The sequence below is a fragment of the Anopheles stephensi genome, chromosome 2 (assembly GCF_013141755.1).
Source record: "Anopheles stephensi strain Indian chromosome 2, UCI_ANSTEP_V1.0, whole genome shotgun sequence".
Lineage (NCBI taxonomy): Eukaryota > Metazoa > Arthropoda > Insecta > Diptera > Culicidae > Anopheles > Anopheles stephensi.
Window position 1 is genome coordinate 81552247 of NC_050202.1, and position 22385 is coordinate 81574631.

Here is a 22385-nt window from a genome sequence, read left to right on the forward strand (position 1 = left end):
TAGCTTGTCATCTGCCACAACGCGAGCGCGACCAGGAGGCCACGATTTGCGTAACACCGCACGGTGAACGGTTGCGCGCGCGTATGTGTTAGGCACAAAATCCGAACCAGAAAGCACCCCCCCCTCGTTCGCGGGGGTTGGACACCCTGGTTTTGGGGGGGTGCGGTTGCGGGGTGGATCCAAACTATTCCGCGGCAGCTGCGAGATTCGAGTCGGGGCTGGTTCTCGCCGCGCGCGCTAGTAGCCCGTTTACATACATCCGGCTCGGATGCTTCATCTGCGCTGCGTACACCTTTCTTAGTGCTCCCGTGTGCTCCGTGTTGTTGGTACTATAACGTCGTCATTTACCGCCGTATTGCTGACCGGATCGCGATACGCAGCACCAAAATCGTTCGCGCGCTCTGGTGCAGACCGTGTTCGTGCGTGTGGTGGGTAGAAGAAGCAGTGTAATCCCCCCCCCCCCCCTTAATCGTGAATCGCGAGAATCCGTGCGGCAGAGACACAGAAACCGTTCGTGTTGACATCTTGCGATGATATGACCACGGGATCGCTTTCCCCCGAGCGGGGCTTATCGTGCTGGTTTTGCTTGTGAAGTGCGCTGTGTGCGTCTCGGAACAGAGTGTCCGCTGTCCAATGGTCGAAAGATGTACCTGTAGGACCTTCTTCTACTATCAAATAGCCGCATAAGATTCTCACGCTGGTTCTGGGGAATGGTTTCAGTGTTGTTGCTGGCCTCGATGCCACACTCGATCTGCCTTTGCCCCGGTGCTGGTGATGATTTCCCGGTCTCGGGTGATCTTTGCGCCTTTTGCCCATCGGATGCCGTACATTTTGAAAGTACGCCGATTTCATGCTGCTCATCATCGCGCACCACGGTACACCCGAAATACAATCACCGCGCGCGCGAGAACCAGCGTTGTGTGTGTGTGTGCTTTTTTTTTATTGTCCCGCTTTTCATGCCGCGCATAGCCTCACACACGCACACGCTGTCCACCGACTTGATTACGCCGTTTCGATAAGAGAGCTGTGCGCGTGTCGAATGCCCAAGGTCCAAGAAAGCGCAGGCAGCGCGCGCGGCACAACCCACGAGCCCGCCACTCCAAATTACCTTGCCCTCTTCCCAACCGGCGGTGGCAGCGGCCGGTCAAACCAGCCTACTTTTGCATCGGAATAAATTATTCGACCCGCGGAAAGGGGGTTCCGCTGCGGGCGGGGAGGTTGGTTGAAATGGGGGAGTGAAAATCGAAACGATCAGCCCGCGATCGTAGTCGGGATGGGGGGATGAATCGATTCGATCCCTTAGATCCGATTTCGGTGCGATGAGACACCTGTGTCACCTGGGTTCCCTTCGCTAATTACTAATTTGCACTTTCCGTGGGTCCTTTCTCCCGAATGGACGGTCCCCTTTTTTTTTGGACCGTCCGTCAGTCTGGGTAGCCAGTTTCGTCGCGTTATCACACACAACTCCAAACTCCGGCCGGTGGTCGGGAAGCGTGTGTACGGGAACATAATTACCATACCTGCCTGCCCGGCTGCAAACCAGTAATAATGTTTTGCGTGTGCCAAACGGACACACACACACATAAAAAGTTGCTTTGTTTCTTTTTTGTGGTTGTGGTCTGGCCTCTTGCTGTTAGTAATGTAGCAACAGCATACCGAGAGCAGATCACTGAAGCGTCGATCAATCTGTGGGCATCTGGGATGGGTGGTTGATTGAAATGCTTCTCGCCATAAATGAATGTGCCATGCGAGCGAGGCATCATGGTGCCACGAGCACGGGGGGTGGGGGAAAAAGATCGGGATCGAACGCCGTATCCGTATCCTGTTGCAATTGTGGGGCGTTGATCGCGCGTCTCCTTTTCCAGCGAGCCGGAACGCGATCTTGATGGTTCGATCGATTAAAATTATAAGTTGTACCGCTGCACTCTCCCCACACGGTGGAAGATGCAACATGATGCACCGGACACGGGTTTCTTTTTTTGTTTGCCTGCTTGCTTGCTCCATCGCTCGTTCGGTATCGCTGTCTCGCTTACGCCTGTACGGTGCGCTCGCTCTGCGGCCAAGGTGTGCGTTTATCGTGACTGTGGACCACTTTTCCCCGTCGGGTAATTCTCTTTCTCACCTTGAAAGCTTGGTATTTTTCCACTGGTCCTTTTTTTTTGCAAACGAGAAAAGCAACTTTGCCGAGGCCTGTCCCGATCCTCGGAAGATGGGTGTCTGCCGGGAGAAAGAAAAAAAAACCGCTGGAACCGGATGCAAGGAAGGCCGAGCCAATCGGGAACACCCCGGTACGGGAGGTGGTCGCTGGTTTAGAAGGATATGTCCGCTGCTGATCCGGTTTCCGGACGAACCAATCGGCTGGCACAGAAGACCCGGTGCGTCTCGGTTCACTCGATGGTTCGTGGTCGAGAATGATCGGTTATCAATTGACGTGTCGCGAAACTTCCCGATAGAATCTGATAGCCGGGAAATCGGTGGGAGTGTTGAACCGTTCCCGGCCCGGGTGTGACATTGCGTTGCGTGTTGCGTCGCTAATATTTCTGGAAACCGCCTTCGACAGCAGGTGAGCCGGTCCAGATTGAAAGGCTCGTCATTTATTGGGGGGAGGGAGGCCTTCTATCGGTGATAATGGATCCCAGCTCCGGGCTGGACGCACGCACACACGAGGATGGCGGGAACGAATGTTTGCCGGGGAAGGTCATGATGTTGGGGGGATAATAGCGCTGCTGCAAGAACAAGAAAAAGAAGATACACGCACACATACATACGAAAGCATTCTCCCGGTCCTACCGTGCGTTTGTGTGTGTGTGGCTGTGGAAAAACGGATTGCGTTGTGCGCGGGACGATGGAAAAAAACTGAATTGATAATTATCTGAACTTCAGGGGCCCAGAAACCTCGGGGTAGCATGACGGGTATGCTGGAGCACGGTGTATGAACGGACCACCAGTAGCAGCAGCAGCAGCAGCACTGTATGTGTGTACGTGCTCCACGCTGATTTCCCGTTGCTCCCAAAACCCGGGTGTGGGGATCCAACGGAGCCGGTTCGGGATGACACTCTAGCAGCATCGGTCGGTATTTTATCACAGCCGCCGGTTTGACCTGCCCGGCGGTTTCCCTACTGTAGTGATCCTGCTTATGTTCCGGTGACTCTTCTGGCACGATTTACGGTAAGCCGCATATGCGTTTCGGCACACCAGAACGGAGGGAACACTGCCAACCAGGAAGCCGTTCCTCCTTTATGCGCTTCAGAATCACGAAACATCGACCGTGTGTGCGAGAAGATGATGATGGGCACGGCAAAGATGGAGCGCGAACCCCTTTTTTCCCCCGGTCGTGACGGTAACCGATCGAGAGAAGCGTTATAAAAAAAAACGAGATCACACGTGTGTATGCGAACCACAAGCGTGATGTGTGTTGATTGAGAAGGTGCTGAAGGAGGAAGATAGAGACGCGATACGTGCGTGCGTGTGTGGGGCTGTGTGCGAAGTGATGTGTGAAAAATATATTCTGCCCTTACGTGTGTGCGCCACTCGGCACGGCGAAGAAGCGCAACCACACCGGTGGACCGCGAATTGAGGAAGCGCGCGCACAAACGCAAAAGTGTATCGCGCAACCGCATGCGTAACGGCGGTGCCGATGTGTGTGTGTGTGTGTTTCTGTGTGATACGGTAGCGGGCGAGCGCAAGGGCAATCGAGTGAGAGAGATGGAACGATCATTCCGGGAGCGAGTAGCGAAAGCGGGACAGCACGATGCGCGATAGAGAGTGTGGCGAGGTCAGGCGTGATAGTGCTGTTAAGTTGCTGTGCGCTGATAAGTGTCGTCGATCTAGTGTGCGAAGACGATTTGCCTCCTTTGTTGAAGTGCCTTTTTTTTGGTAATCGTGCAAGAAAGGGAGGCCAAATACACCTGACCAAGCGCGTGTGTGTTGAGCGCCGACCAGAGAGCACGCACTTTGGTCCGGCACGAAGGAGAAAGGTGCCATTAATTGTCAAATTATACGAATTTCGATTCGTTCCTTCTCTATCTGTCGTTCGCGCGAGACCGAGTAAACGAGATCGGCATCCTCATTTCACGACACATTTTAATCCTTTGCATGCACGGGAATGTGTGAGCGAGACAGCGCTCGTTAAATTAAATGCTCTAAACCGCTGTCATTGTCCACGTCGCCACCGCGATAGTGCACAAGACGCACACGGTTTGGGTGTAGGATTTTCGGGCGGCTGTGTGGTTTTCCCACAGCCGTCTACGATCGCGCGACCGTCTTCACCTCGCCAGAGCGAGTGTGTGCGCGCGCACGCGCCCGCTTGTGTGTGTGCGTGAAAGTAGTTCGCGGAATGTGCAGTCAGATTTGCACGAGCGCGTGTACCTGCGGCTGTGTGCGTGCAGGGAAACGTCTGGAACAGGAGAGCTGTGTAGTAGTGCGCGACCAGCTCCACCGTATACAGAGAGCGGAGATGATTATAGCGGCCGCTTCTTCACTCTGTCACCTTCTTCCAGCAGTGGTAGCTTACCAACATCGAACGGGGAATCGGTTTTCTGGTGTTGGTGAGGTTTGCTCAAAACCGGTGAGCTAATACGCATTTTATCTCAACCCCATCGCGGGTTGACGATTGCCGCCGTGCGGTTGGTTGGCCCCACCGCTGGCAAGCTTGATAAATCGCGTGGGCTGCTGTCATGTATGCGGGTATGCCCCCACGGGCGTGCGTGTGTGTATCTGTGCGCGTGCAATTCGAAGAACACAGCTGAGCAGCATACAGAGAACGCGATGCCCAGAAGAAATCATCAGCGAATCAGCAGTTGGTGTTTCGACGGATCGGGGCTTCTTATTGGCGGCACAGTCCCGGTGTTTGTGTGTGTGTGCGTAAATCACAAAGTTCTCCCCCCAAATGACTCCTTCCCGTCTGGATGGATCCAAACTAGAGTCTAGCGGTGCGTCCTACACAGAACCCCGAACACAACTTATCAACGAGTTGAAATGTGTATATATTTAGAGCATTTTTTCGCATTTCTTGCACTCAAGATACGCGGGTGGGTATACCACCCAATCTGACCGCTGTGAAAGAGAGAGAGAGAGGGAGAGCGATAGGGAGCGTGAGATTAGTGCAGGTCAGAAAGAGCAACAATGCATGATAGCGCGTGATGAGGTGGGCCCTTCCAATTTCGGTCACTTTACAATTTCGGGTACGACCCTCACCACTCGCTGACCAGTTTTACGCACTTTTACTTTGAAAGGGCCGCGGCTCCGTTATCGGAGGATCCCTTAGTACCTTCGATGGGCATGATAACGCGATACCGAGTGTGGAAGATACTGCCAGCGATTGAAAGCTGCTGGGTTGTGTCGTTTCCCACGTACACGTGCCAGTGAAGTAATTTCGTGCTAGACGACAAGCAGAACCATTTTTGATGTGATATGTTAGTCAGATTCCCACGTACCCGGTACTCGCGTCACGAGGAGTCGGAAATGTGCGGAGATTTTAAAATTTGACAGTAGGTAGAGTTTAGTGTACGTGGATTTAATACTAAAGTTTATAAAGCCGGTAAAATTGGCGTTGTACAGCTGTTTGAAACAAGTGTAAATCGTAGGATTTCTCTGGCCCGTAAGATCCGCCCGGATTCGGGAAGTGGATGGTATTTTGGTGCGAGTAGCACATTTTTTGAAGCTGATCCTTCGTTGAGATTGTGTCCTGTGTGCGTACATTCACATCTTAGTATACGCCGAGTACGCCATCTGTCAAATTTGTTTACTTTTCTCCCTGTGCACGCTACTAGCGTAAGGTGACGTAGTTCAAATGTCAGCTTGACACGATTATTCGTATCGGTTACTATATTGGCCGTTGATGACGACGACGATGATGATGATGTGCTAGAAAGGAAGCGTGTATTTTTTTTTTACTGTCGATTGTGCAAACGGGTGTGTGGAAGAATCCGGCCACAGTCCGACAGTCGGCAGACGCGAACCGATAGGTTCGAATATCAATTCTCGATTGCCTCCCGCGGATGGGTGCTGTAGTGATAAAGGGCAGTGTTTGTGTGACGTTGGTTCCTCCTCGCGCCAGAACAAGGCCACCGGACAACGGTCCACTATCGTCCATCCTCGCGCGGCAGTGGAACAGAAACTAATATTATTCCCCCTTTTAACCATACACACCTAGTAACGCATCCATTCCCGGCTGTATTTGTACGGTTAGTGATTTGTTTTTTTTTCTCTTTGTTGTTGCCTGGTTTAGTGATGGTTGCCTAGTGCCTCGGAAACATCTGACAAGCGAATTAATAGTAATCATTTCAGCAACTCTTCGGTTCCGCTTGGTTCGGCTCGGTGAGCTGATAGACACTAACCTTGATCGTGAGCGTGTGTGCGTTAGTGAAATAGTAGTGGTGTTGGTGTGCGAGTGTGTGCGTACAGTGGAACAACGAGAAGATTCAACAGTGTTCGAGGGGAGCAGTGTTTGAAGTCTACCCCCATCACCCTTACCAGAGCCGACGGTGTCTGGAAGGGAAATGCCAATGCGTGTGATGACAGCTAGTGAACGCCGGTCGTAAGCCTAACGTTTGATTGCCAAAATAGCCGAAAAATACGAAACTACGCAAACTACCGTAGCGGCCAATAGTAGTGTTCGCTGGTGTGCGTTCCCACCCCGTCAGTGCTTTTAGTGCCACGTGCGTGTCGAACATTCCGCGCTCGGTGCTGCGTGGACGAGAAAGCATCCCGTATCGTAATCCAGCAGTGCCGCAAGCAAGTGATCTGCCAGTAAGTCAACGCCAACCGAAACACACCCACACCCACACATCCGCCACACCGCAAGAGAGAAAACGGCCATGGATCCGTACGGCGGAGGCTGGCCGGCATCACCGTTGCGTGCCGGCGGTGGTGGTGGTGGTGGTGGTGGCGGAGGTGGCGGCATGTATGACAACATTTCGAACGACGGCATTCCGATGGATGCGCTGGCCGAGCTGCAGGACACGGGGTTTGAGCCGCAGACGCGAGCTCGCTCCAACACCTGGCCCCTGCCGCGGCCCGAGAACTTTGTCGAGCCGGAAACGGAACCAGACAGCAATAAGTGCAGTAATCAGCAGCTGGCCAATACCGGTAGGTAGCGTTTTGATAAGGATCGGCACAGCTCACTGATGGCTGTAATGGAGGCTGATTATGGTGAAGAGCAACTCTCCGGATCAGCCAGTGACTTAAATAATATCTAAATAAAAGCCTAACAAGCGTAACGCACCAAATCATACTTCTCTAGAGCTTTCTGTACCCTGTTCTACTTGGCAAGCAGATCTCGCTCTTAAGGTATGATCCATGTAATTGTAACAATCATCATTTAAAACACTCGTCTTGGTCAATTTCTGGCTCGTCGTCATGCGTGACTCAATATTGTAGGGCTATCGTTACACATAATGATACGACAATTTAAAGGTACAGTTGGCTCACCGTCCACGGCGTCGTTGTGGTAATACGTTGTGATAGATAAACCAACCATGTAAAACCCCTTTCATTACACAACTGTTGCGTGCGTGTAGGAACACTCGCCGCACTCCAGACTTTCCCAACGACTATCGAAGTCTTCTAAGTCACGGAGTCGGGAGGTAGGAAGTTTCTCCGAAGGAAGTACAATCTAACCAATGATGAAGTCGCCGCGCTGTACAATGACCTCACCATTGTGTAATGCAATTGCACTTGCATCGGAAGCGGAAAATTTCATGCGAATGACGCTTTAGTTCATACTTGATCCAGATAACTATGAGGACCCCTGCTTTTAGAACAGAACTCAGATCCAAAGGCAGAACGATGTTCTAGAAAATCGCGGTAACTCACTCGAATGAAGTAATAATCTGAAAAATTGTCTGTCTCGACTTAGCTTCTTCGTGGTAAGCGAACCGTTAAATTGACATTTAGCAGATTGAGATTTACTAAAATGAGGCTCAATTAGTTTCTAGCCAAGTGCGCGGTTCATGCTAATCGAGGATCTGCTAATAGGTCTCGCTTGTCTTAGGTTTTAGCCAAATGTAGACAACTTGTCGCGGAAGTTGCGCCTTTTTAAGTTCAGAGGAAAATTGGTAGCTGTTCCCTCCTGTAGACTTTGGACTAGACTTGTGAGACCTACGATACCTTGGACACGTCACGACATGCACACCGAACAATCGATTGATGTAACAGTTCCCCGTTTCCCATTCCAACCATGGACTCAACATACGGAACAGATACAAATCAATTCAATTATTGACAGCTAAATTCCTACACGTACCGCCCGACTCCTGCTACAAACTCTCGATCGTACGACAGCACTGATCACCTAGCCAAGCATAAACATTGTAGAACATTCGTTCGCGCCGGTTTGGGGTCCGCTCAATTGGCAGAATTCCCGATCCAAAAGTGTTCAATCGTACGCAGATGTTCGATACGAATTCTTCCTAGCAGCGCTCGCACATTTCCCCCCCTCCCCCCCCGGTACAAATGCCCGTGTGCGTGGCCTATCCGTGGCGTGGGGGGAAGTCTCTTCCCGTTTCGTACGCGAAAAATACACGCGAACGAGCCTTCGCCCTTTTTTGGGGCGGTGGTGGGGCAGTATTATTGGGGGGTGAGCAGCAGCAACGGCGCGCGCACGTTCAACACGCGGTCGTGGTTTACCCACCGTCGGCTTGCGTGTATGTGTGTCATTGAAAGGTGGCCCGCGGTTCGCGAGTTCCTGTTTCAATGTTTACATTTTTAATTGGCCATACGCGCGTCCATGCGCTTGTGTGGGTACTGCGCTCGCCTGTCGGTCCGCGTGTGTGTTTATATCACGCTCCGTGCCTGGCTGCTGCTGGCTGCCCCCGTGTTCTTATCTCAATGCTCGCTCGCAAACCGCTCCGCATATGATCGATTGACTGTGATGATGATGATGATGATGATGACGATGGTTCGTCGTGTGCGCGTGAAGGTTGGGGGGGTGGGTCCCATGCGCTCCTCCATGTGTGTCACCCTGTTTCGGTATCAAAGTTAATAAAAAATAGGCCTCCCAATAGTACTGAGCGAGGGTAGTCAATCTAGCGAAGTTAAAAAAAACCCCGACCAGGAGGAGGCACACTCATTTAACCCCCGTAAACCTACCTCTGGGGGGGAAGGGGTTGTGGTAGGGGAGTATTTTTTTTTTTGGGCCAATTCAAACACACCAACACTCAGCCGTCTCAGTCACCGGTGTGGACTGAGGCGGCGGATTACAGGCGGCGGTGTGAGGTGGACGTGTCTATCGAGAGACTGGACACAGCAGCAACGCACAACTGGTTCTCTGCTGCGGCGCAAGAATCTGACCTTCGCGGGCCGCTGATGATGAGATGTGCGTGTCTCGCGGTGTGTGCCGAGATTCTAGACGCGCCGAATTTTTCCCGATCCAGCGATTGCCGTACACTTGTGCGAGGCCTAATAATAATGGTTGGACGAAGGTGGGGCGCTAGATCGGGTTGGGGAGGCGCAGGAGAAGCGGAGAACACTTTTAGCACTGACAGCCACCTGGCGCACCAAAAAATTGCCACCCCAAATCCAGTTTTTCTTCCTACCCCGCCGACACTTCAGCTATTTCTCCCCACACACGCACTGCCGATCATCGAACGATCATAACCTACCTGGCTTGAGTGGTGTGTGGAGATCGCTTTGATTAGCACAGGCGTTACACTAGACAGGTTCACCTTCTCTTTTTTTTTTTTGTTGGTTTCGTTTCGTGAATCGTCGTTTTTTTTTGTTGTTGCTTTGCCGTTCGACTAGACTTCGACTTAATGTCTAGGTTAGGGGTGGGATTTTTTTTTCGCCCTCTCAATTTCGGCTTCGTCTGTCTGGTTTGTAAGTCTGGTGGCTGATCGTCGTCGTGCCTCGTAATCAGCATTGCGTGGCGGTCGAGTTCTTGCGCCTTAAGAACGCAACAAACCACCACCAGAAGAGGAGGAAGCCGACGATACAGGAAAGAAAAACCGGCCCCTAATATTCTAAAAGTTGCGTTCTTGACTTCCCTAGCTTTTGGGCATCAAGAGTAGTAGTGAAAAAAAAAAGAGGAACAAGAATCCAGCACTCATCGTGATCATAATGAGGAAGTGCTTTAATTTTTAGGCTCCACGGTTACTTCGCTGCCCATATTCGTGCCGTCTGTTCCATTAGAGTTTGCAATAGGGTTGAAGCTGTCGAAGTTCTTGAAGTCGTAACGGAGTGGCAATGAAGATCATCGTAGACCATCTTTTCTTACTTTTGGGTGGATTTTTATCAGCTTTGCTAAGCTGCTCACCAAGTTTCGGCACCCAGACGTTCTACTTTCTTCGCTGGTCGTCTCCGGAACGATTTGGGATGCAAATATTTGAAGGGGCAGCCACCAGTTTTTTTTCTCTCTCTCTCTCTCTCTCTCTCGTCTCCTTGACATTACGGATGGCTTTTGGTCAGCATTTCAAAGTCTATTGCTCGTCGGAACATTTCTGTTTGATTTGATTTTTTTTTTTCGTTACCGTTTTTGCGTGCCGAAGTTCATTCGGAGATGCCGCCACGACACGACGCCATCCGATAATAGCAGAACAACGCTTCCGTGTGGAGCGCCGAATTAAAATTCATTACATTAAACGATAATTCGGTTTGCTAATCAAAACGGGTTAGGTGGATCACAGAGCCAGCAAAACGAAACCCTTTGCATCCATCCAGCCAGCCAGCCGCGAATGAATGCTGTAGACCGTGACCGCACGGGTACGCGAAAAGCAGAAAAAAACGGCGCAACAGCTCCATCCACCAGAGAACCGGAAAAGTGGCCACTACAGTGGATGAAGAGCTATAGAGTGAGAGAGAGACTTCAAAGCAAGGGTGGGCATTAAAAGGGGGTGAGTGGTGTGGCAGGAAGGGGAAAGGTAGCCATTTATCGCACCCCAGAAGATTGGCTTTTGGCGAACCGGATTCAGTCGGTTCGGATTGAACCGGTTTTGGGGGTTTCCTTTCGTTGGATTTAAAGATTTTTTTAACCCGTGTGGCTAGACGATTAGATACTTAGCCCGAGACACGATCGAGACGCGCTCGACTATGTCTATTATCGTTTGGTGGGGGAAGGGGGGGGGGGGGGGTTTCGGGTTTTTTTGCTTTGCGTTGGGAAGATATCGTACCACCACATTATATCGCATATGTCTTTTAATGAGTAGAGTGAATGACGTGGCCGTTTGAACTATGGAAAGATTTGACAAAAGTACCTTAATGATAGGGTTTTAAAAGTGGCTGAAAAAAATGTGTGATTTTTTGGTTTTCTTCAATGCTGCTTTCTATTAACTTCATTTCAAGACTTTATGGAAAATATGGCACTTATTAGTCCCAGCAGTAGTCAAACTGGGTTTCTTCTTCTTCTTCGTTGACACTATAACATCGAGAGGTCTCGGCCTGCCATTTCTGGCTTTCTGTGACTTGTTTTTCCCGTAGCAAAGTAGTCACCCCTGCGTTCGAGGAGACGGTCTGGATGGGATTTGAACTCCGGTTCTGCCGTGTGAAGACCAGCGCCTTTAACGCCTCTGCCACTGGACCGCCCTAGTAACTGGGTTTAGTAAATCTATAAATCCAATCTCAAGAACTAGTAGCGGTTGAGCCATTTAAAGGCTCTGTTCAACATTAATTGCTCAAGACAATTTCCAGGTAGAACTGAAAGATGTGCTGGATATGTAAGTTGTAGTAATGCCAGGAAAAAAATATGTCGGTCCCAATTCTTCTTACAAATTGACTTCGTTTTGAGCAGAGATCAGGAACATTCCACCACTCTACCTCAGATTTAGGAAGCTGGATTTACGAAGAATTTACGGACTGGGTCGTCCGGTACTATTTGCATGACATGACCAGCTGAGCAGAGATCAGGAACATTCCATGACTTCACCTCAGCTTAGGTCTCTATCCCTGTGGACGGTCTGCAAAGAGTGTACGGGCTTGGTTGTCCGGTACCGTTTGCATGACATAAACAGCTCACTTTGGAGCCTGGCGACTGCAGTTATAAGCTCGTAGAGCTTGTCATTTTATCGACTCTTCGGTTGCCCTTCTATAAGTACGGTCCCAAAATGCTTTTGAGTATCTTCCACTCGAAGTCTCTTCGGCTAAGAGCAACTCGTTCATGTTGGACGAGAAGTTAATCAAGTAACGCTTTTATAACAAATTATAGCGCTCGGGTTTATTCCTGTTGGCTTGTCATTACTTTTAATTAAATTTAGTACAATTTATTTTGTCAAAAAAGGCTCGTAAATCGAAAAAGGGAACTTAAGCTTCTAATTATTTATTTCCTATTAGAAGGGCGAATAAATTGATTTTGATGCTTCAATTCTCACCATTCTCAGTACTGCCAGACACCGACCAGTAAAACAGACACCGAAGAAACAGATGCTCGTGTGGTGTTGGTGTGTGATTGTAGTGGTGCAGTTTTTTTCCCTTCCTAATTTGCATGCCACATTCCGACGTACGTACGTTTGATTTGTAGAACTCGTTTTACGGCTACTATTTATTTGCTCATGCCCATCACCGCTAAAACCTGCCGCCCGTGCTCTGGCACGTTGCATGACACCTTGCTATGCTAACCGTCCGTCCCTCCGTCCGTGTACATACGCCGCGCGACATGAACTTAGAAGCGCCACTAGATTGAGCAAAAAGTGACACTAACCGATACAGCGATGGTTGGGGAGCGCGTTGCGAAGGGAAGCAAAAATCGATCAACTGACAGCTTGTTAGACGAGCCTCCCTGGTCGAACCGCCCACCCAACTCAACCATCCCCCACCACCAAACGACTCGCCGGTGCATGTGCACTTGATGAACATTTACGACGCGTGGTGTTTGTATTGATCAACCGGCAGGAGGGCACCTTTCGCCGCCTGTAGCGGTGGCGAACTACCACTCACCACCAATGCTGTCCAAATGCAACCCTTATGCTAATGATACCTTTAACCCTCTCTCCCCCTCGCTATCCCCCCGCACCACTCGACGGGTAACACAATTGTGCGGAATGTGAGTGAAAAACGGAAAGCGAAAGTGATGTGTGCTTGTTTTGGAAACCGGGGGCCGGTGGAGTGTTTGTTCTCCGCTGCTGGGAAGATTCTGCGAAGATGTGAGGGGGGTTTTGGGTCTTATCACTCGAAGAAAATAAGAACCTAGAACGCGGAAACGCGTTCACACGCCGTGCCTGTCCAGCAGCAGTACCAAATCGACTGCTGCAAGTGGCAAACAGCGGTGATGTTGGCGGGCGCGAATGTAATATCAAAACAAAAACAAGACGCAATTACATCGCGATCGACCGATTGCTCCTGCAAAACAAACACACACACTCACACACAAAAAATGGCAGAACCTGGTAGAAGCAAAAAGGCACATGTGTGTTACGGGCGATGGACAGTCCCGTGTTTTGGTTGCTGGCCGCCATTCACAAACAATAACACCAGCGACACAGCACGACACAAAAACACGTAAGCGCCACCAGATACGTAGTAGTGAATGATTATGAGCGCGTTTTACTACGCTTCCGCAAGCGAAAACCACCCCCTGGTCCGGGGCCGTGCATAAGGCGGTGCGTCGTGCCATTTTTCGGGGCACGAGGTTAATTCGGGGGTGGGCGACGGTAGCAGGAAGATTAAAAAGAAAGACCCTTCACTCTTCCCTCCCCGGCAGAGGGATGAAAGTAAGTACTTGATGGGGGAACCGGTGGGAAGGTGGGGTGAATGAAGGGGGCAGGGAAAATAAAAATAGATAAAATGGCGCGCTGGTCGCTCTGGTGGTGTGTCGAGCGTTGAAATGATAACACCTCGAGCGGCGAGCGAGCGAGTACACGTTTCGATGACATCAAAATCGGCCACACCACTACCACTATTCGACCCCCCGAATCCCTAACGGGAGTGTTGGTGTAGTTGCTCGTTTGTTGATGGAAATTCCCAACGGGTGTGTTGAATGGTGGTTGCTGCTACAACTTGCCATTCTTTGTCCTGCTCGATCACCCGGTTCTTGCCGTCGATCGTGTAATGTGGGGAGTTGCCATTAATCGAACGACGATCGTTTGAGTCAAGTGCGCACCAATTAAAATATTGATTGAGCCTCCGTGTGTCTGCTGAGTCGGCTGAAACTAGGGGGGGTGGGGGACGCAACTTTATTCCAATTTCCTTGCGACCTGTTGTATATGATCACCAACAGTTTATCTATTGAAAGTGGGTGCACAATAAAGTTGCCATGGTTCTCGGTTCAGTTATCACTATTCAAGATATGCGCGAAGCGTTCTGCTTGGAGGCGGATCAAGTTCCTTGGAGGCCCCTTGAAGGATCAAGTTCCTGGGAGAATAAATGTTGAGTAAAGCGGTGACACTAGACGAACCCCCGAATGAAGTTCGGAATTCGAGCCCTCTTAATGATCGAGGCTCCGAGAACAGCGTAACCCGCAAATAGGTAGAAACGCTTTTATCAATATTATCGAGTCGTATCTCGAGGCCTCACAAATCCTATTGGAGTCAATCAATTAGCGATTCGAGATTCAAGAGAGTTGGTGATGTCGGCAACCATTATTCTGTTCAGTCTAGCAGGATCCTGGCATTTTTGGTGATCAGTTATTTCTGCTTATCTGTTCATCTACAAAACAATCGAAGGCCTTCGATTGAAGGGGCAATTATTAGTATTGAAGCTAGTGTTGAAGTAGTATTGAACAATGAATGACTTATAGAGCTGTGTCGATCGGAAGTTACTATTCTGTCTATAGCGTTAAGACATGTTGGTGAGCTGAAAATCGGACTCAGCTTACTTACTAGAGAAAGATGCAGAATTTTGGATCCTGAGTAAACATGGACCTGGGTACAACAATGTTGACCTTAACTAACGCAAAGCTTTTCACAGTCCCCACAATTTCTGATGGGCTGATTGCGTTCTGATATCGGACAAGCGGGGCTATCAATTTAATGATAAACCGTCCTCAATGCCAGTACAGTACAGTACAATGGTACAGTAGCCCTGAACGGAAAATGAGTTTAGAAAGCTTAGCCTACTTGATCCAATAACTTGCTCTACACTTGATCGTATTCTGTAGCTCCATGAACGAAATCATCTTTCCTCCACCGAGAAATCTTTCATCCAAGATATCAAAACTCCTCCAAACCTGTCTCCACACCCGAAAAAAAAAACTAGAGGAAAAATCTCTGGCTTCGCTCTTTTGGCACCAACTGCCAACTCACTGTCTATTCTGGCGGCATCGTCGTGCCCGCCCGAGTACGGCGATGAGGGCGTTGCTGTTACGTAAGAAAAGGATGAACTATCCGCCGTTCGAAAGGCTAGCAAAAAGGCGGTGGGCGAGGCAGAAGGAGGGTGTGCGATAAATATAAACAAAAGTCTTTTTCCTACCGCGCTCGCCTTTATAGGTCTTGCGGTTAGACGAGACACAGTTTGTGTAAGGGAAATGGGGGGGGGGGGGGGGGGGGGCGAATCCCGCCACCCCTGTTGATTCGGCGGGAAACATCACAGAGGGCGGGCGGGAACACTATTTTCGGACATCGAAGATCACCACTAAAGAGGCCACGTGGATGGTTCTGTCTTGCGATCAGGGTTTTTTCTTTCATTCGAAAAGCTGTGCGAGTGCGAAAGTGTGATCGCTCGCTCTAGTTTTCCAATCCAATACTAAATTGAAAAGTGGCAAGACGAATGCTGTGCGAACCCGCAACCGGCTTCTACCGGTTTTTTTTGGGCAAGGGTTTTCCTCCCTGCTTCTCATTCTCGTTTGCATCTCATTTCCGCGTTAGGGTCGCGTTTTCGCACTTCACTTCGTTCCATGAGATTTCAGTTATTAGGGGGCCCCCTCCTTTTTGCCACAGTTACAATTCGAAGTGGAAAAGCAATAAAAAAATAATAAAACTTTTACGATCTGCCTCGTGTGGTTCGTATCTTTTTTTTCCGCGTGATCTGCCCGCGATCCGGGCGATGTGTGAGGGGAACGGACACGAAACGGACACCTCCTTCACTTGGCGCGCGCGTGTGTGTGTGTGTGTATCGCTAATTTTAGAACTGTCCATTTCGGTTGGTCATAGCTAGCAAGAGAATGGACCTTGTCCGTTTGCTCCATCGGCCGGCGGGTTGTAAGTTCTGAATTCTTGAGTGAGTCGCGCAGGTTTTCGGGGTGGAAGGTTCTTTTTTCTCTTCCGTTTCACTTCGATTGGAGGTCACCATTAGCAATCGCAGCCAGTGGAACGTGGAACGGAAGGGGGGTGGGAGATTTTAGAGACGCTTGAACCGTCCGCGCCAATTCTAGCCGTTCGTTAATGTTGCCCCCCCGGGGATGGGAAGGCCACCAGATTGCATGCTAAATCGTTCGAGAGAAGCGAGAAAGAGCACCCCGATCGTCTTGATCGCCCTCAAACTTGTTCCGCCTGCTGGAGGGATCAGGTATTTTTGGAAAGTCTGACAACTTTTACCACCCAAGGCAGTGGTGCCGGTGCACGTTTCGGTGACAAGTCGTTTCGGGGTGCCGTAGTCGATCCGGACCGTTTTTAATTTGATCCTTTCAATTAGCGTTCCGTTACAGCAGAGGGTGTGTTGATGGTTGAATAGGTGGTTCAAGGTTGATGTGCTATATTTGGGCGCTCCTGTAAGGGAGCGGTAACGGTACAGCAAGGTTTTCTTGCCCTGAGGTAGCCCCGGTACGATCGCTGTTCTTAGCGAGAGGGCTTCAGCGGGGTAGCAGCATCTGGCTGCAGCATCTTGCGATCGCTCATATTCCAAGCCCCTGTTTGGGTAGCATGTGTTTGACTATCCTGTGCACCTGAAAGGCTTCGGGCAGCAAATGGGAAGCGCTAGAAAGCCGTATACGAACTGATACGAACAGTTGGTGACTTGGCAAAGATTACATCACGTGAGAAGAGCCGGCAGCAAGTTCTACGATGTTGTCCTTTCCCTTAATTATCCCGAGCAAAAAAACTCACATTAACTGCACACAAAATCATCGTTTAATGGGCTACCGGTAGCCAGTTTTTCGTTCATAAAGGTTCAACATAATACCCCGGGTGCCTAATGTACCGTTTGCCCCTCTCTCCACGCTCTCTCTCGGAGCCTCCACTAATTAGCCTTTTTTTTTTCGTCCTCTCCCCGGTTGTACAGGATCGAGCAATACACAGCTGCAGACGGCCGCCTCGTCCTCGTCGAAGAAAAACTCATCGCGGCGCAACGCGTGGGGCAATCTGTCGTACGCCGACCTCATCACACAAGCCATCAGCTCGGCCAGCGATAGCCGGCTAACGCTCAGCCAGATCTACGAATGGATGGTGCAGAATGTGCCGTACTTCAAGGATAAGGGCGACTCGACCAGCAGCGCCGGCTGGAAGGTAGGTCTGCTGGGAAGGGATCTTTTTCTTCATCGCCGCTCTTTTCAATTGGTATTTCCGTGTTGGGGCCGTGCTCGAAAAAGGGCTAACCTTGCGGTTTGACCCAAGATGGGAAGGCACCGATTACTGTCCACGAATATGGAGTGGTGGTACGCGTTAATCTAGAATTCATTTTGTGTGTGTGTGTGTGTGTGTTAGTGATCGGAGTGCTTTGGCGATGATCGACCTTGTGAAGTATCGGGATGTTTAATTTTGGGGTTCAACTTCATCATTTCCACAGTCAAGAAGTTCTTAACCTGCTTATTACTGCCGTGATAGATTCTTTGAGGTAAAACATGTCCGATTTCCTGCTTCCGGTAGTAGGGCACAAGAGTTTTATTTGACAAGAGGATTCTATTTAGCTTAATAAGCGTTAATCGCCAAATTAATGATCATTAATAATGTTGTTGATGAAGTCTAGTGCTAAGGTCTGATTAAGTCGCATTGTGTTGTATAACTTCAGGCTATAGTTCTCATAGAATTCGTGGCGTTCAGATTCAAGATCTCGGAACGCAGAGCTATAGAGTCACAGAGTGCTAAATACAGGAAGCAGCTTTAGTATCCTTATATCCAAGGCAGAACCTCAGAAAGACCTTCTCGACCATCTTATTGGAGGTCGATGATATTGTTATAACAATCATGAGGCCTGAGGGATATCTCTCAGGATTCCTCGTGTTGAAATAATAATTTAAAAGAAAACAGCAGGTCATCCACTTCAAGTTAAACGATAAAATATTAACAAAAGAGATTCGAATGGCCGGTCACCGGAATTCCTGGCAGCATGGCATTCCTGGATCGGTCTACTTTCGATTGAGTTTCGCCGAATTTTCACAATTTTCCATAATTTGATTAGAATCATACCCATTGAGGTGGTTTAGTCGCGTCCGCTTCGTTCCATTTTTATCTCCCAAAGCTATCACACCCATCACATCACGACCACAGTGATGACCATCGAATAAAGGGTCCGATTTAGCGTGCCACACAAAAATTGCCTTCGCATTCCGGACGTTCTTCAATTGATATCCGAATGCAATGCAGCATCATTGCACGTCGGTTTCCGCACATTTCCGCCACAGTGGGATGGTGTCCTGGACCTAGAAGCCGACAAAGGAGTTTCGGGTCGAGCCCCATCCCCGGAAACCGTTCCTGTGGATGGCTAATCTTCATTAAGGTTAATGCTATACGCCTAATGCCCCCCCCCTGTAGGCGGTAGTCGGGTGGAGCGGCAGCTGTACACACATGATTTGCCTCATCGAACACGACACGCAACGTGTCTGTTTTGGTTGTCGGCGGTGGCACGTGTGTGGATACAAAAAGGTTGATTGAGATGTTTCCCCATGCTGGGCGATCCAATGTGCGAACTAGAGATGATGATAATCCGCGCGCTACATTGACCGATGTTCTGATCGAGTGACAATACTACACGCGCACAGAGAGCAAGCAACTGTCTCTCTCCCCCCTCCCGGGAGGCTTTTCCCAACAATGGGAAAAACGAATGTATACATCGCCTCTATGCTGTGGGGCGTGTGATGATGATGGCATTGCATTGCCACAAATGACCTTACTTTTGAACGTTGCGGCTCCGGGGGAAACGTATTTCCAATCGAAATGGACGAAAGCTAGGGTTGGATGGAAATGATTTGTGGTGAAAATATCAAATCGAATGCATACATGAATTTATTTGCACAAACTCATCGACCACATTCCATTGCACCCGGGGACGAACATATGCAATCGAGAGTGGCTGGGACCTGTTCACGCTTCCCCACGGCACGTACCGTAGTTGCATTCGTACGCATCGGAGAAACGGGTGTTGAGTGGGGTACCGATGTAGGGGTGGAAAATGAGACCTTCATCCCCTGCTCCACCCAGGTGCTCCAGGTGGTGTGAAAATTGAGACGAAATTATGGTATTAAAATTTAAATCACGCCAATAGAATTTTAAACCACCTTCATCGGGTTTCGGGGCACATCGGGGGTTTTTATGCTTTATGCTGACCGGGCTGTGTGACTCGTGTGGCCAATTTTTGATGCCACTAATAAAAATCCATCGGTGCGAGAGAGAGAGAGTGAACAGGGCACACAAATTTATGGAAGGTCAGCCAGGCATTGGGGCAATACTGTCGCGGCAAATGATGCGTGAGCAAGGGTCCATTGCACGTACGGATCGTATCAAGTATCGCCGTAGCACGTGTGTGACATGCATTATATGTGATGTTTTTTTTTTTCCCGGTGCTGTTCCGGTTCAGGCAAGCAAGATAATTAGAGAACTTTCCATTATCAAAGCGGTGTAGACACGTGCTCGGGATTTCGATTCATAGCAATTCTAGCCGGTCGACTGGTATTTTGAAAAATTCTGACTGATTTGTTTTATTTTTGAGCTTAGAATTCATTCAGAGTGAATCCGAGAATCAAACAGACCCTGTTCATCCTTCGCACGCCGCCATCCGTCGTAGTATACATATACATGTGGTTCATCTTCCCTTTCAAGTGGCAATTGCTCGCCCTCGTCGTCGTCGTCGAGCTAGGAGACGATTCACCTGCTCGCAACATTACACCACTAGATTGCTCTCATCAACCTGTTCGGGATCATTTCACGATGCGAAGCATCCGTACTTCCGCTTTTCACACCCAAGCATCCTGCTTGCCCAGGCCCGTGTGCGAAGGCGGGTAGTCTTGCAAATTGCCCCCAAACGGATGCACCCAAACAAACCCTTTGAACTTTGTACCGTACTTACTGCCGGACATAATTATTTCCCACCCAACGCTCTCCCACTCTAGCGGGCAATAGTGTGTCACTAGTGCTGTGTACGATAAAGCGCTACGTTGGCTGTTGAAGTTCGCTGACGGGTGATCGTTTCTACAGCGTAATATAATGCTGCATCTTTAAGGCATTGGCATTGGAAAGTTTCCGCCCTCTCTCTCTCTGTGATGAGAGTTTCGAGAAGGACTCGAAGCCGTAAGCAACACTCTCTTATCAACTGGGCGAAGGCAACAAAAAAAATAGGCGGTTTATAAACAGTTTCACGTTGAGCCTCGAAACGCCAGCCAGTGGCAGCAGTAGTAGCTCGTGGTGTGAGGGGCGCTTCAGGCGGCATTAGCCACTATCGGGATGCAACGTGACGGTACTCGAGATGCAGGCGAAGCATTAGATAGTCTCGCCGGTGGATTGACTAGCAAAGGGTGGCGCGATTAGCCACACAAATAGCGTGCCGTTCGGGCCGGCGATCAATGACTCGCGGGTGGCGGTTCTATTTGCGGTCGTTTTTTTCCTGGGAGAAAGTACGTCTAGGAAAGTAAAAGGAAAAGAAGCGGGGGACTGCTACGTAAATAGAAGGTTTAGTTTTAGGTTCAAGACCAACTCTTCTGATGCTTTAGGTTTTTTGAACCGTGAAGAACTTATATTAAAAAATTGGACACTTGTTCTGTACAATTCTTCATACGAGTGTTGCAGCACTAGGAGCACAGCTGGCACAAACATATTAGCTTTCCGGGAGCTACTTGAACTATTCAATAGAAAAGCTAGCTTCTTGCGAACTAAAAAATAACAAAACTGTTCGATTGGTCCTCGAACCCAGCCGGTGCAGAGAGAAGGAACCCTGGGAACCGGTTACTAAGATATTTGCATCGAAAGAGACACATCCTTACCATGGATTTACCCCCGGGGCATGATTGATTCGTCCTCTTATTGCAACAATCAAGTGGGCATCCCATTCTTCCCCGAGCCATTCAACCACGGCGGGAAGCCATGGATAAATCAATCCAATTTTTCGTGAAATCATCTTGCCAGCGGAGAGTTGCTGCGGTTAGCCGTGGTTTGGCGGGAAAATAATAACACACCCCACCGTTCCGAGATTGATTCTTGATTCGCCCCGGTTTTTCACATGTTTGCAAACGCGGGGGACGCACGAGGATTTGTGGAGTTGATTCAATAAACCACATGTTCCACGGGAAACGTTATACGCCTTCAATCAATCTGTGTGCAGTTGCGTGAACAAGCTCAAAGGGAAAGACACAGTACGGGCACAACGGCACCGCGTTACGTGTGATGCGTCTATGCCACTTCAACGCACCCTTTACCAGTTTGCGAGGACATCCCTCAGATATTTTTTTTTTTTGGTCGACCGAACCGATCTCGCCCCGTTTTTTCCTTGAGGCACATTTAATTCAGAAGAAAGGTTTCCTACCTTCGCCACTAGCTGCAGGCTGGGATTGGCGGCGCCCGGTTCGCTTATTAGACTGATGCCGAATAGGGAAAACAGCAGACGAGACTCGGGCTATCCGGTTACACACACACGGAGCCCCCACGGTAGCCATAAACGGGGCAAATTGAGTTGAGTGCTCTCGAAGCTCAGAATCGGTGAATTTCGGCACTGGTGTGAAGGTGTGTCAAGAAGTTTGCATTTGTAGGTGGGCCAGCGAAGCCAGCGAAGACTATATGGAGATTTCGTTCAGGATGGCATGGAGGACTTTTTTTCTTCCTCCTTTGCTATTTGGTTGTCGCTAGTGATGGAAACCATTGAAGAAAAGATGAAGAGCATCATGACGAGAATGTCTCGCTGCCGACAAACAAACATGCGCCACTCAAAACCACACCTTGAAGTAATGTTAGCATGCTTGTACGGTGGAACCGTGGAACCCAACACCGACGCTGCTGCTTTGCTAGACTTTGGCGATGACTGATTGCCAAACGAACGTAACGGAGAGCACGTGGAGGTGTGCGAAACAAAAACAAAAAACCATATGAGATACACATCTCGTACGACACAGGTGGAATAGAATACCCCCTTTTTTTGGGAAATGGTGGACGAGCGAGCAAGATCGGCTTCATTATATTAAGTAATATTTCCTGCAGGCATAACGCGTTGGGTTCTCGTACGAAGCGAGGTTCTTTTTTTAAGGTTAGCTCACGAAGAAAAATTCGATTTATAAGAGGGTTGGGATTTCGTTGAAGGTTGTTTGCTGGGTAAGCTTCTGTGCAATCTCTCGATCGTTTTTCCTACAATCGGAGCACAGAACTGGGGAAAAACCTCTTGTGTTGTTG

General features: G+C 49.5%; 1 protein-coding gene across 36 annotated transcripts in view; it reads left to right on the forward strand.

The window, feature by feature from the left end:
- Positions 1 to 220: 220 nt before the first annotated feature.
- LOC118505591 (forkhead box protein O) overlaps positions 221 to 22385 on the forward strand; it is a 66992-nt gene continuing 44827 nt past the window's right edge. The window contains exons 1-3 of one of the 36 annotated variants that reach the window (XM_036041569.1): positions 221 to 428; positions 6230 to 7089; positions 17080 to 17303. In XM_036041569.1, the coding sequence (XP_035897462.1) occupies positions 6819 to 7089; positions 17080 to 17303 (495 nt within the window). In that variant the 5' untranslated portion in view covers positions 221 to 428; positions 6230 to 6818. The other 35 variants (XM_036041583.1, XM_036041582.1, XM_036041570.1 and 32 more) reach the window with 35 other exon arrangements.